At 41.2% G+C, this 14,397-nt stretch overlaps 1 protein-coding gene across 1 annotated transcript in view; it reads left to right on the forward strand.

Moving 5' to 3' along the window:
* The first annotated feature begins 60 nt into the window (after positions 1–60).
* ASPG (asparaginase) overlaps positions 61–14,397 on the forward strand; it is a 48,464-nt gene continuing 34,127 nt past the window's right edge. Inside the window, exons 1-4 of the mRNA XM_010565450.1 lie at positions 61–201; positions 6,743–6,872; positions 10,436–10,547; positions 13,331–13,456. Coding sequence (XP_010563752.1) covers positions 183–201; positions 6,743–6,872; positions 10,436–10,547; positions 13,331–13,456 — 387 coding nt within the window. The 5' untranslated portion in view covers positions 61–182. The remainder of the gene's footprint in view (positions 202–6,742; positions 6,873–10,435; positions 10,548–13,330; positions 13,457–14,397) is intronic.

Raw genomic sequence — 14,397 nt, forward strand, 5'->3', positions numbered from 1 at the left:
TCAGGAGCGGGATGGAGGAGGCGGCGGCGGCGGCGGGGCAGCCCCCCCCGGGGGCGCGCTCTCTGGGCAGAGCCCTGGCCGGCACCCACCCCCGGGAGCGCCCCGGCTGCCCCTCAGCCTCCGCCGGGGGCTCGAAGGGCGAGGCGAGGGTGCTGGTCATCAACACGGGCGGCACCATCGGCATGGTGCAGGACGTCAAGGGTGAGGGGGCCCCGGGCGGCGGGGGGGGGAGCAGGGCGGCGGAGGCGGGCTCTCCCCTCAGGGTTCGGTGCGGACCCGGCCCGGTGTGGGGTGCGGGCAGGGCGCTGGGCTGGGGGACGCGCCGCTGGGCGAGCGGAGGCTGAGGCAGAGGCTGCCGCTTCGTTAACGAACAGCCTCGCTTTGTGAGCGCTCTCCCTGGCGCGGTGTGCGGTTCAGCATCCCCGGGTTTCCCGTAACTGGTACGGGCAACGCCAGAAGGGTGTGTGCTGTCTTCTGATCCCCTGTTCCTAACAGCTGGTTGTTTCGGCAGCTTAGCTGGCAGGTATCCTTTTGACAAGAGAGCCTCACAGCTAGTTAGAGCAGGCTTTTGGCAGAGGACAACGTGCTTCCTGAAGTGTGAGTCCTTTCTCCCCTCCTTCGCGTGCTGAAAATGAAACCAGCTTAATCGTACCAGTCGTGCAGTCTTTTTTTAGCCCCAAAAGAGTCACCGTCCTGGGCTACCTGGAGAGCATGTGCCTCGCATTCCCGCTGGGAAGAGCGTGGGCTTTTGGGGGTGGTGGCCGTGTCAAGGATTTTCAAGTGGTGACCTGACAGACGCAGCTGATGCAAGTGTGGCAGCATACGTGCTGCCAAGTGGCATAACGAGCGAGATCAGATGCAACATCTGTGCTCGTCTGCCTCTAGGCAGACTTCTGCTGCTCTCCTACCAGGTCTTGACTTCTTTCAAGAAACCATTGAAGAGTTCTGCTTTACCTTACCAAAGGAGGGTGAGACTTACCTTGACGAAAAGGCTAGGCATGTCAAACCCCCTCCCACACAGCAGAAAAATGTTTAAATCCAAAATTGAACTCGGATGTCTCAGTATAGTGCCTGCATTTCACCTGAAAGCTTCTTGGGTACCTACAGGTATATGCTATGTGTTTTAAGGTGCCCATAAATGTCAGCAGGTAGGTGCCCAAACTCACCTAACACCCCCCACTACCCCCCTCCCCAGGCCCCCAATCCAGAAGCTGGCTGGAGTGGCACCTGAGCACCACTAGACCCTCACTCAGTTGGCACAGATCCAAGGGATGCCAGAAGCATCAGCCAGCTAATGTGTCCAGGGAAAAGAACGGATTTCAGCCAGGTCTGACTTGCTGCAAGGATGTGCATTTACCAGCATTGGTATAAAGGGAAAGAGGGTAGCGTATGGGGCTGGGGGGGAGAGGGCAGCAGGCCAGTTTTGATGAACATCTATTCAGTTTCCTTCCTCCTTCACTTGGGAGGCAGTGGAGCATGCCAGGGCTTCCAGAGCCTGTGTCTCTCTAGATTCAGAAGCGTGAGTACTTGTGTTTCCTACTACAGAATTTCAAGCCCCTGCCTGAAACACCATCTCAGCTACTCATTTGTAGCATTAAAACACTTGGAGCTTCACCTCAGAGCTTTCTAGACTAGATTTTTTTTTCTAATACATATCCTTTCTTCTCAGAAGGTGGTGGCTGGCTGATCCTTATTATTGTAGGGAAGATGCTTTAAGGGGTTTTCTGTTTTGTTTCTTTCTGGCTGTCATGTTTGTGTTTAATGTAAGTTGTAAAAAACCCCCAAAAACCCAAACCCCTTCCCCCCCCCCCAAAAAACACAAACAAAAAAACCCCCAAATTTATATTTCAAATGACAGGTGGTGACTTTCCTCTCTCTGTCTGCATTGTTTATACTAAAATAATTTCCTACTTCTATTGTCTCAGCTTCTGAAATACCTCTTTTAAGCAAATAATTTAAAATCACATCTCATTCTTTTATAAATGAACTCTATAACCTTTTCTCATCTTGTATGCCATTTTTTTTCCTTTTGCTTAAGAAGTGTCAGTCATTAAAGCATGTGCAAACAATCTAACAGTTATGATCCAGTGATGCTGACTCACTATATCCTGGTGAGGCTTTCAACCTGCTTTTCATACACAGCTCTAGCAGCAGAGCAGCCAGAGTACCTATTTCAGAATATTTGGCAGTCTTTAGTGTTCAGACAGAAGTTGGTGAAAAAGTATGGGAAAGGCAGCATGCTTCAAAGGAAAAAGCGATAGAGGCTCATTTCTTTTTTTATCAATGTATAGAAAGTGCCTGTTTACAACCATACCTAGAACTACAAGTGTTTTATTTCAAGCAAGGCAAACAGAAGTAGCTTCCCTGAGCTGCACAAAACCTTTCATAGCAGCAACTGCTCAAAGTGAAGGGATCAAGCTAGGTTTCTACCTAACTAATTTCTGTCTAGGCTTACAAGCTTTTCTGTGGCATTTCCAGTTGCTGGGAGGAGGTGTTTTAATTTTTAAATTCAGATATTTTTGATAGGCCTAATGTGTTCTGCAAGGAATGTATTCCTGTGTAAAACTGCCCCCATGTACAAGACTGATACAATCATGTTCCTTGGGCTCATTGTGCATGTATGGAGTGATTATTTATCATCATGATATCTGATTGTAAACCTCCTGCAGAGGTTCTGCAGTTGACCTGTGCACGTGTGACAACTCCAGCATGTCTTGGACTTCTTGGACTTTCTGCATGCCTACAGTTTACCTGAGCAGGACTAATTTTCGGAGGATGGATAGTCTGTTTTTGTTTGTGTGAGTTGGGTGACAGCCAGACTCAGTTGCAGATTCTCTCCGTGTTCATGTTTTTGCTGTCAAATAAGCCATTTCAGTGCATTTTTAAAATTTCTTCCTTCTACTGCCTCCTACTTGTTTCCTCCTACAACAGCCTCTTTTGGCTTATTGGTAGCTCATTTCAGAAAGAGAATCTTACTGCACTTCTCAGTGAGGTTACTGTGATACTAATCTTTGCATCAAGTTTGTGTTCATGTACCTCCTGGCTGGTGCCTTCGGGAAGATCTTTTCCTTGGGCTTGTGGGCTGGATCTTTTTCCTAGCTTTTACCTGAAATATTAAGAAAAAGAACCACCCAACAAATACAAGTAGAACTAAGCTAAATCCCCTTAGAAAGATTACTTATCTTGGAATAGAGTCTGCCTGCGTAACTTAGTTTTTTCTAGACGTGCTAGACTGCCGAAAGACTGGCTGCTGTAGTCCAACCCTTTTTCTGTTTGAGACCTGTGCACCTCACTTCTGAATGCTTCAAGTGCTACAGCTGCAGAAATGAATACTTTGGAGAACACTTTCTGCTTCTCTGCCTTTGCAAAATGTAGCTGTTACTTTTGGGATCTGGCACTGTAGATGCGTGTGCCATTTGTATTGATATTCCTATAGATGAAAACTGGTTTATTGACGTCCTTTGTATTCCTCAGCATGGAGAGTTTATTAGGATTGGGGATGATGACTTCAGCATGCTGATGTACAGTATGCTCCTTCTCCCCAGCACCTGTGGTTTCTTAGGTGCAGAGCCCCACTGACACAGCTGCATCAGACTTTTTCAGCTCCTTGTTCTCTGCTGCAGCACAGGTTACAGGATATCTTGATTGGCAAGTAGCTATAACTGTTATCTACAGCACCAGAGTGAAAAGCAGACTCTTCAACTGTAGATGAGACAGAACCATGCTTGTTCTCCTCGGCCATAGTTGCTTGTTTGCTGTTCTGCCTTTGTCCGTCCGCTTTTTGATGCCAGGGTTGGCCAGCTAAAGAGGGGCAGGACAGAAGTTGATGAGAGCTGTTTGGACAAGTTGCACAGCCTGCCTCTTCTCTGCAGGGGTGAAGTTGCTTCAAATACTTGGTTAACAAGCTTGGCTCACAAAAGATGTTTTCCATGCATAATAAAGTAGAAGTGTTCTTAAAACAGTTGCACTTGAGTTCCCCCGTGTTTGCTTCTTGAAGCTGTAAAGCAGAAACACTGCTAAACGTAGATGCATTTAGGGGACTGCACAGGTTGTAAGTGGGTCATCTTGGATACATCTGCAGAATGTCTTAAAAAAAGGCTTAAGTTCAGTGTAAGCAATTACAGAAAAATCCTGACAGACTTGTGATTAAGAGAAGAGATGAGGAACTGCCACTTATAGAGAAGGGATTTAAGAATATTAATGTGTATCAGCTCTCTGGTTCCTGGGGCAAATACAAAAATAAACAGTCTAATCCATTGTTAATATTCAGAGTAAGATGAGGATTGGACAAACAGAAAAATAATCAGAAAACACTTGAAACTGGGCTGCATTTCAGAGCCAAAAAGACTCTATGCCCAAGCGCAGCATAAGTGGCCATTTGTGACTAAGCTAGGAACATCCTTAATAGGAAAAGCAGGGATTATAGCTGAATGAACAAAACATCCAGAGCTTGAAAGCATGTTAAGTATATTTTGAAAAACAAAGCATTCCGGCAGGAGTCCAAACAAATCCACTCAAATGCTGTTGCTGTCCTGTGAGAAAGTTGGCTATGAAGAGGCCTGTTACTTCATTTAAGGCAAGCCAAGAAGGAGATTAGGGAGTTCTTAAGGATTCTTCTATCAGTTTGGAAAGTAAATGGAAAAAGACAGAAATACTATTGAAAATACTGTCTCTGTTTTGGAGTATTTTAAATAAACTTTGCTGTTTGAAGGTGAAGCAAAAAAAAAAATACAGATGCTAACTTGCATGAGAATTGTGTTTACACAAACAGAAGAACTAGGAAGTAAGAGAGAATTACCTGGCCTCAAATTAGGAATAACTAGGACTAGCAGAAGTAGAATAATGAGGCTTGACAGCTTGTTTGCCATCTGAACAGGTGGTATAAAACACATTGACTGAGATTAAACTGAACTGGACAGCGAAGCCAGTAGAATCTTGAAGTCGAGATGGCACTACCTCTGATGGAAGTTCCTTGAATGAAAAATATCTCAGAAAGTCAGACTTAAGAAAAACAGGGTGGCTTCTGACTCTGGATGCCAGGACTGTTGCTGTCATTCCTGAAACTAGGTATTGGGAGATGAGTTGCAAGTTAGATTCACAAATGAACTCAGCTCTATGATGCTGAGGATTGTAACATCAAAAATTTAGGTGTCTTTCTGGCTAATAGAGAATAGCATGTAGATTCCCTTTGAAATACCTGGTTGCAACCATGACACTTGCAGATCCAGCAAACACTAAATGTACTTTGGCTAGTTTAAGCCCGAACTGGTTTAGGGCCCCTGCTCACAGGTAGGGAGAGAGTGAACAGAGCTTAAGATGCATCCCCACTTTCAACTTTTTCTATTTGGTAGCTTATGCACCTTCTCTACCTTTTGTCAATTGAGATGTTCAGTCCTAAACCTGCTAATGCAAAGTACCTATTCAAGAGAGTGATTAGAGCACTTAGAGAAACATCAGCTTCCTAGAAGAGTCTTAACTATCTCAGTATATATATAGATCTTTGTCTGTATCTGTCAGTGCTCAATACCTACTGTGGGGTTTGTTTTAGCGTTCTCTTTTATTTGTTGTTGGTTTTTTCTCTGTGGAAGTGCTATTGCCATTGACGGTGAGACATAATGTGCAGCTTTCCAACCTAGTCATAGCAGTACCTTGCTGTTTGTGCCAATACTGCTGTAGGCCAAGAAGTTTAGGTAAAAATATCACAACTTTATTATAGTTGTGCTGGTTTTGGCTGTGATAGAGTTAATTTTCTTCATAGTAGCTAGTATGAGGCTATGTTTTGGATTTGTGCTGGAAACAGTGTTGATAATTCAGAGATGTTTTCCTTACTGCTGAGCAGTGCTTGCACAGAGCCAAGGCCTTTTCTGCTCCTCACCCCACCCCACCAGGGAGCAGGCTGGGGGTGCACAAGGAGTTGGGAGGGGACACAGCCGGGACAGCTGACCCAAACAGACCAAAGGGATATTCCAGACCATATGGCATCATGCTCAGCATATAAAGATGGGGGGAAAAGAAGGAAGTGGGGGGATGTTCAGAGTTACGGTGTTTGTCTTCCCAAGTAACCGTGGTGGAGCCCTGCTTTCCTGGAGATGGCTGAACACCTGCCTGCCCATGGGAAGTGGGGAATGATTTCCTTGTTTTGCTTTGCTTGCATGCACAGCTTTTGCTTTACCTATTAAACTGTCTTTGTCTCAGCCCATGAGTTTTTTCACTTTTACCCTTCTGATTCTCTAGCCCATCCCACTGTGAGGGAGGTGAGCGAGTGGCTGTGTGGTGCTTAGTTGCCAGCTGGGGTTAAACCATGACAATAGTACAAAATAATGCTCAGTGTTTTGTAAGTCTTCTGCCACTAGGTAGAGAATAGCTATGGCAAATGTAAAAGAGAATGGTAGCTTTTTGCTACAGTTGCAAAAATTGTCTTCCTGCCCCTACTGCTGATCGGTATTTGCACACAAGCAACAATTAAAAATAGGTAAAACACAAATATTTCATATAGAGGAGATTTGTAACATTATTTCTCTTAATTAAAGGATTGATTTATTTCAAGTCAAGGAGAGAACAACTGCATGGAGATTTATTGGTTATATTCAGTTTTCATGTTCTTAAACTGGCAATAGACTGTTTAAATTTACTTTGGAAGGATGGGCAAACAGCTGTGTAACTTTACTTGCGTCCTTACTGTGCCACTTGCTTCCTTCCATCTCTGCTCCTTTATTTACTTCCTTTATTCTTTATCTTTAAGGACTTGCTCCTGAGGCCAATAAATTAGTAAGCAGCTTGAAAACTATGCCAATGCTGCATGATGAGGCATATGCCCAGGAAACAAAACTGAACAACTTCCATGAATTTCCAGAGAACACATTGGTGCTCCCGTAAGTACACTTTCTTTGGGGAGAGGAAGGGTTAGGAAGTATCTTGTTAATTTTCAGATAATTGCATCTCCAAACATCTAATGGGAAGAATCCATTATGAGATTAGCAGAAATGCTTATATTGACTTAAAAGGAAAAAGCCTACCATGTCCAGCATGGTAGAAAATGTCTGTTTTGATATATTTGCAATGAAGCGTCTTACAACTGCTTGAGAAATAACTTTTAAATTGGGCAACAAGTAACCATTTTGGGCAGCTTAGTCCTGCATTTTTTTCTTGTTTTGGATATTAATTTGCTACTGTGCAAACATACAAATATTCTATAGAAACTGAGAAAACTGTATATACAGATTTGTGTGAATTATCTTCAACATATGTCTGAAAAAGTAGCATCTAATTAATGCATCTGTGCATAGGCCTCATGCTTTAATTCTGCAGGCCTTCTGTTTTTACAAAAAACCTAAAAGCTGATTGTCTTTCCCAAATTTATGCTACATTATGATAATAAGCGATGGGCTTATAATTAATCTGCATTGCTTCTTAACTGTTGGGCAATAATTAATAAGCTTATAGGTTTTATTTAGAGGGCAGTATGCTAATTTGAGATATTCCCCAGCTGTGATGAATGACGGTACCCCGTAAACATATTAACTTTGCACAAAGGATGATTTTACACAGTCATTCAAAAATAAATGGGACTATAGCTGTTTTGCCATAAGAGTAAAAATGGATGTTCTTTAATCTTTAAGGAGAAAATCAGGACATACAAAGGAAACGTAAGGTTTATTAATTTCCTTCTATTTTGTGTTGAGATCTTGTGTAAAGCTTTTAAAAGGAACCCCTTAAAAGGCAGATGGCAGGCAAAGGGGTAAAGGGAAAAGAAATGAACTCCTGGTTGAGCAGTATTGACGTGAACATACAGTTTGTGTTAAACACGATGGTTATACTAAGAAAAATGGAGCTCTGTTACGATACTGTGCTTGTAACTGAATAACTTCTAAATACTTTAAGGGATTTGAAATATAACAAAACTACACTAATATACCCATTTAAGTCCTAAATATACTTCTCCTGGCACATCTTTTCTGTGAAGAACAAAAAAGCTTAAAATAATCATTTACATCAAAAACTGAGGTTTAAAAAACAGTCTTGTCTTGTTTTTCTGGCACTGCTGAGTGCCGTTTCTGGAGGTTAGTCATGGCAATTTGCCATTTTCTCTTTTGTGCTAGCCGAGTGATATTTTAACTAGGCAGTTGAGAAACATTGTGAGTTTCTGAGGGGAGAAAATAGGAGTAATTTGTGAACTTTGTATATCTGTGTGATAACCTTGATGCAAGAGGAACGGTACAATCTCTTTTTAGCGAGAGGCATCAGAAGTTGTAGACTAGGCTGGTCTCTGGTGTCAGTATGTCATGTTTTATTTAAACAGCACATCCTCGGGGAGCTTTCTTTTCATGGATTTTCAACTGACTTCCAAAGTTACTCTTAGCATGTGTAAGTGTGATACCCAACAAGGTAATTTTTCATATGAAGTCTAACTTCTTAGGTACAGTATGTCAGTTGGTTATGAATGAAAACTACACATTCTTTAAATGTGCTCTCTGCTGTACACAACTGTCTTACAGGCCTCATAAGGAGAGTGGGTCTTCAGATTTTATTAGCTGATGAATTGATAATCGACTCTTGGTTTTGCATATTTTATATTGTTGAAAATATACACAAGAATTGCGAGTGGGAACAAAACACTATAGTGAATGCCGAGGGAAGGTAATCAACTTTTCTGTGCTCTAAGCACCTTCAGGAAGTTTTACGCAGCCATGCAGTATCCTGGTCTTTTCTATAGCCTATGACTGTCTTCCAGTGTAAATGTTGAAGTATCTATCACAGTTACAACTGGCAGGGAACTTTCTATCGTCCTCAGGCAATGGAAAAGCATTGAGAATGCTCTGAAGATGATCCTGTTGAACATGTTCCAGATGGCTCTGCCTGGAAGAGCGAATAGGAAGGGCAGAGCTGGCCTGCTAGCAGTTCTTTGTTAGCTGCTTGTTGGCCACTGCATTGCTAAATAGGAACATATTCCAACTAACATAAGAATGGGTGAAAACGGTGGTTATTCTATCCTCTTCCAAGCTTCAGAAAGGTAGCAGAAAATATTAGGGTAGTAAGTAGGGTTCTTTTATTACCGCACATCTTAACTGCCAAGTTGAATTTATATATGTAGTTGACTTTATTCTGAAAGGTTAGAAAGTTAATGTGGAGAAATAAGCATGCTTTGTGGGGTAAAACAGATGCTCTGTATGCAGTCCATTTGGCTGGCAAATCAGAGCTCTTTGAAGAGTCAGATTTCTTGAGATAGGCAGGTGGAGAAAGGGAGACCCATGGCCCTGGGAAGCAGGGAGAGCAGACAGCACGCTTAGAGCTAGGACAATCCCACTGTTACTCCATAGCCATCATCGCCTTTAAGTCCCCTCCAAATTTGGGATTGTGTACCTTTTGTAAGGTGTTTGAGTGTCTAGACACTTAATCTTTGGTCTCCATCTGCTGGACTACACACTGCATGATGATTGAAAGTGTTACATTCCTCAGCCCCACAGGTACTTCATCCTATTGATTGACTGTTCATTTTTGGGTTGGGGTTTTTTCCCTTGCATAGATGCTTTGTCTTGTTTTCATTGTATTTAGAACAGGATTTTTTCCCAGCTGTCAAGGTTGCACTTGTTCAGTGGCCAATAATTGATTACCAGTGAGTTGTTTATAGCCCTGAGGCCTCTGTTTTGAACCTATGCCAGTATTTTAAGATCTTTGCTATTATCACATGCTTAAACTCCACATCATAACCAGAGACAGCTGGTACCATAGAGCGAACTTTCATAACAAGGTGACAACAGGCCTAATAGGCTGGGACTGGGATTTTACAAAGTTAGCCTATTACTGGCAAAGGCAACAGTTTGCTTGAAGATCTTAACTAACCAAGAGTTTTTTCTGAAATATGAGGTTAGAGAAACTGAGAAGAGTAGATCTTCTAAAGGCTGCAAAAATTAATCCCAGTCATAAGACTCTTAAGAGAAGAGACCCTTTATGTCAGGAAAGAGTATCTGTTTATAGGGTATCTGTATTTATCAAAGGATCAAAAAGTTGTTGCAACTCTTCTGTTGACCTCCTGTAAACCTTGGGAGTTTTAGAGAGTCCTCTCAATAGCTTATGAAGCATTTTTAAACCTTAAGGCTTCATATTGACTTTTGTTAGAACTCAGTTCCAAACTTACAGTAAGTCTGGGTTCCTCTTTTCTGTCTTTAGTTTTATCAACCCCTCTCCCCCTCCCAAATTATATTTATTATTAAATTAAATTTAGGGATTTGTGCTTTAAACCACATTAAGCCATGAATTTCTAAACTTGGAACTTAATGTTCCAAATTTAAGACCATTTTTTTGCCATAGACTTGGGGGATAGGGAGGAAAAGGGTGAAAACTACTGATTTAGAGAAAAAATTAGAAGTCATGAGCTGATATTAGCTCTAAGTTGTTGGTTTGTTTTTTTGTTTTTTTTAATTCTCTTTCTTCATAGTGTCTCTAAGCAAAACAAAAGAATTTTTTACACAATCCTGGAGCTCTCACCGCTGCTTGATTCTTCCAACATGACGCCGGAGGACTGGGCCAAAATTGCAAAGAAACTTGAGGTACTATGGTGTAGGATAAGAATTCATTTGTTGCTTAAACAAAACCAGCAGTATGTCTAGTATACTTAGCAAGATAAAACAGTTCAGTAGGGCTGTATGTGTATATTTTTTTTATTTAAAATGTAAATGTTATATACCTTGCTTAGTTACTTGCAAAGTAATAAGTACTGTGCTTGCAAGGCTTGCCCTTTTTTTTTGTTTGTTTTGAAAATGTTGCAAACTCATTAAAGTTACAAGTTCTTCCAATGATAAGCCATGTCATAACTCTATACAAGAAAGTGGGAAAATTGCAGCTATGATTAAATAGGGTGTGTAATATGTAGATTGACATATTCTAAAACCTTGACTTAAATTCACTGTCCAAAAACGTTGAATAAAATCCTCAGGTGTAGGTGACTTAACTGAAGGTTGCTTGGTTATACATAATTTGAATGTTCAAATAGCTTAATAATTGGCTATTGACATAGAAAATAATTTCATGTCTTTATGCCTTGCTTACTCTGGACACAGATGGACTTGACTAGCTTTGGCTTTGCAGCCAGTAGGAAAAATGTGATCATGGTTAGGTTTCCCACACTAGAAAATGTTTAAAGCCCTAGATATTTCTGCATGTATAGATAAAGTCATTACATCCTTCTCTAGATTAAAAAAAAATCAGCATTTCTCTGCTCCTGTCCCCGTGTCTGAACTTAGCTGTGTGCTTTTAAGAAAGTAGAAATGCAAAACACTTCAAATAATTCACACCAGGAATTCATACATAGCTGTTAGAAATAAATAACCCCGTGGGCCTAGTAAGATGTTGCTCTTCCACTCCTGCTTGCTCTGTGATAGTGGTCTTTATAGTGTAAATTTCCTTCTTTGACCAAGCTGTACCAATGCACGAAAATGGTATAATAATGCAGGTATTGGTGCTGAAGATTCAGGTAACAGGCTTTCACCTTTAGGTCCTCTAATCCCGAAACCACCAAACTAGGGATGATGCTCCTCCTATCAAATGCATCTTGCCAGGGTACAGAAGAGATGGAGCTGGTGTATAAGTGGAGAGCCTCTAGGATGGACCAGGGGTGCAGCTGGGAAAAGCCCAGGGCCAAGAGTAGAAAGCAGCAATCCCATGCTGAACAGGAGAGAATTTACTTTTCTTCCTTAATGACCTATTAGTTTTATTACCAAAAAAAGTGTTTTTCCTGTACACTGAATGCAGCTTCTCTGTATGTATAAATATCCAGTTCATGTGATCCAAGTGAAAAGTGCTGAGAAGGGGAGGAAAAAAAAACCAACTTCACCTGTCTGGCTTATGCATAGACACTGCCACTTTGTGTTCTTCTTGGACACTCACTTGGCACAGCTGTAACGTGCTGATGACTTTCTAGACTGAAACATTCCAGATGTTTCTGTGGGATATCTCCTTTATTGCCAGCCTGATATTTTACATTACGAAGCTTAAACCAAGCCATGTTCTTTCGCATCTAATAAGGTTCAGAAGGCTGAAAATACTCATGAGCGTACTGATGGAGTTAGAGGACAAGTGGCTATTTCTGTGATCTTTAGCCCTTCTTGAAGCTTACTTATTATTGCATTGGTGAATAACTACAACATGCTTTTTGCATCAAAAGCTTTTTGCTTTTGGCCTACAGAAAGATCTTGCAACACTGGCTGTTGTTCTGCTGGCTAACTTGTTAAAGATAAGCAGAAATCCCCCGAAACTTCTAGTAGGTAGCAACATGTAGACACAAGTATCAGTGAAGAAATAGCAAAAGGACAAGTAGAAATCTGCAGGTGAGTTTGGAGGTGACCTTATTATCAGGAGATGCCAAGTGTGTGTGCCTACTGTAGCATTTTAATTAAATTTAATTAAATTGTTTAATTCTATGGCAAACCCCCTTTTTTCCCCACACTGGCACTTCATGTATCTGCATAGACTTCTGTGTAATCCTTTCTATGTTACCAAATTACATCAGAGACATCAGTATCTCTCACTACAGTGTTTACTATGTGCCTCACTCTTAAAACAGAGGAACCAATTCCTTTTTCCTCCAAAAGCCAGCGGATTACTTTATTTCAACAAGATGAACCGTGCAATTCATGGCTGTGCATTAAAAAAAACCCTCCTGTGTGGCATTGTATGTAGATTAAAGTTGTTATAAAGTACCTTTTTGCATCTGTACGTGACTGACAGTCTAAGGGACTTCTCAAAAACCTTCAAGTGTATGTACATTAACGAGTAAGAAGCCTCTTCACCTCTTTCTGCTGCAGAAGTCGCATACTGCTGCAGAAAGGATGACTTTTCAACAGAAGAGGGCACTCTTACACTGGCAATTTGCCTGTCTGCCACCCGGGTTAAATGGACTGTTTTTTCTATATGTTATGATAGCCTTGGTTTGCCTAATCTGTTCCTGTAAATGGTGTAATCCCTAAAGTAAAAGCAGCAACAAGAAATCAGACTATACGACTAATTTGCATATGTTAACATTCCTGTTTAAAGCCATTGCTAAGCTTTTCTTAATTAGCAGTCATCTGGTTTAAAAATGCGGCATTAATATGTATACATAGAAGAATCTCTTTGACTGTTCCATAATTAGAATTATTGGCTCTAGTGCTTAGTGTCCTATTAACCCTTAATTGTGTTTAAACTGAACACAGGATAACTTTAGGAGGAATTATGTGTGTAGTACCCTTTAAAGTATTATGTTGTTGCTTGCATCAGTGAAAGTAATGCAATATGTATCTCACTTGCTGATGCCAGTGCATTGCTCTAAATGTGAAAACCGTCTCTCCATCTCCAGGAGCACTATGAAAAGTATGATGGTTTTGTGATCCTTCACGGCACTGATACCATGGCCTATACAGCTTCAGCCTTATCTTTCATGTGTGAGAATCTGGGTAAAACTGTTGTTCTGACAGGATCTCAGGTAATGGACTTAATTAGAAGTGGAAGTTGGAAGCCTCATTTTTGTTTTTTTTATATGCAAAACTAGGTAGTATCCTGATTATTACTGTATAGTTTAGTAGTGCAGGGCAGGCCTCTGGCCAGGTTGAATGATCACAACGCTGATAGAAATTAGTGAGAATTGGCAAGCTCACCAGCTGAGGATCTGCCCCATAATTTTATCATTAATGACTTTACAACTCTGTACCAAATCAGACCAGTAGTTCATTATGGCTGGAGCCAGATGCTTCAGAGAAAGATACAAGAGCCTGTCATTGGCCATTGTGTATTAATCGGTTTATATGAGAAGCATCTTTCCAGCCTCAGGTGGCTGCTGGTTGTTAGCTGTCTTTTTTTTTTTTTTTCTTTTAAAGCCCTGAAGCTTATTACTTTTTACTTCATCAGTTGTTATCCTGTCTGATGTTAATTGTTGCATTCTTTATAATTTTTTAAATGATCTCTAAGCATTAGATGCATTTTTTGATCATTTTGGTTCCACAAAGCATCTAACGTGGTCTGTTTCCTTTCCTCTAAAGACTACATTTATTAATTTTCAGTCTCTTAGCTGGAGATCAGCCCTTTGCATGTTGTCTGAGGGGGAGGGGTTGTCTTACTAGAATAGCTTGCTTGAGCGTAAAATACAGCTCTAATCACAAAGGAGAGATGAAACATTGCACTGTAAAATTCCCCTCCCCCATCTCATAACTTCCCTTTCACATGTGGTCTATTTGAAGTCAAAATACAGAAGTCTAGGAAGGAGTAGGCTCCCACTTACTGTCTTGACATGGGACAGTCTAGTTGTGATACATCACATTCTAGGTTTTACTTTCTTTTTGGGTTTATTGCTTGGAGATCTGCCTGACATATGATCTAGCAATGGAGCATGTGATTTTTTTTCATTGCTGAAAGGAACTCTGCCTCTCT

This window comes from Haliaeetus leucocephalus, unplaced genomic scaffold (assembly GCF_000737465.1).
Source record: "Haliaeetus leucocephalus isolate CR32 unplaced genomic scaffold, Haliaeetus_leucocephalus-4.0 Scaffold191, whole genome shotgun sequence".
Taxonomy (NCBI): Eukaryota; Metazoa; Chordata; class Aves; order Accipitriformes; family Accipitridae; genus Haliaeetus; species Haliaeetus leucocephalus.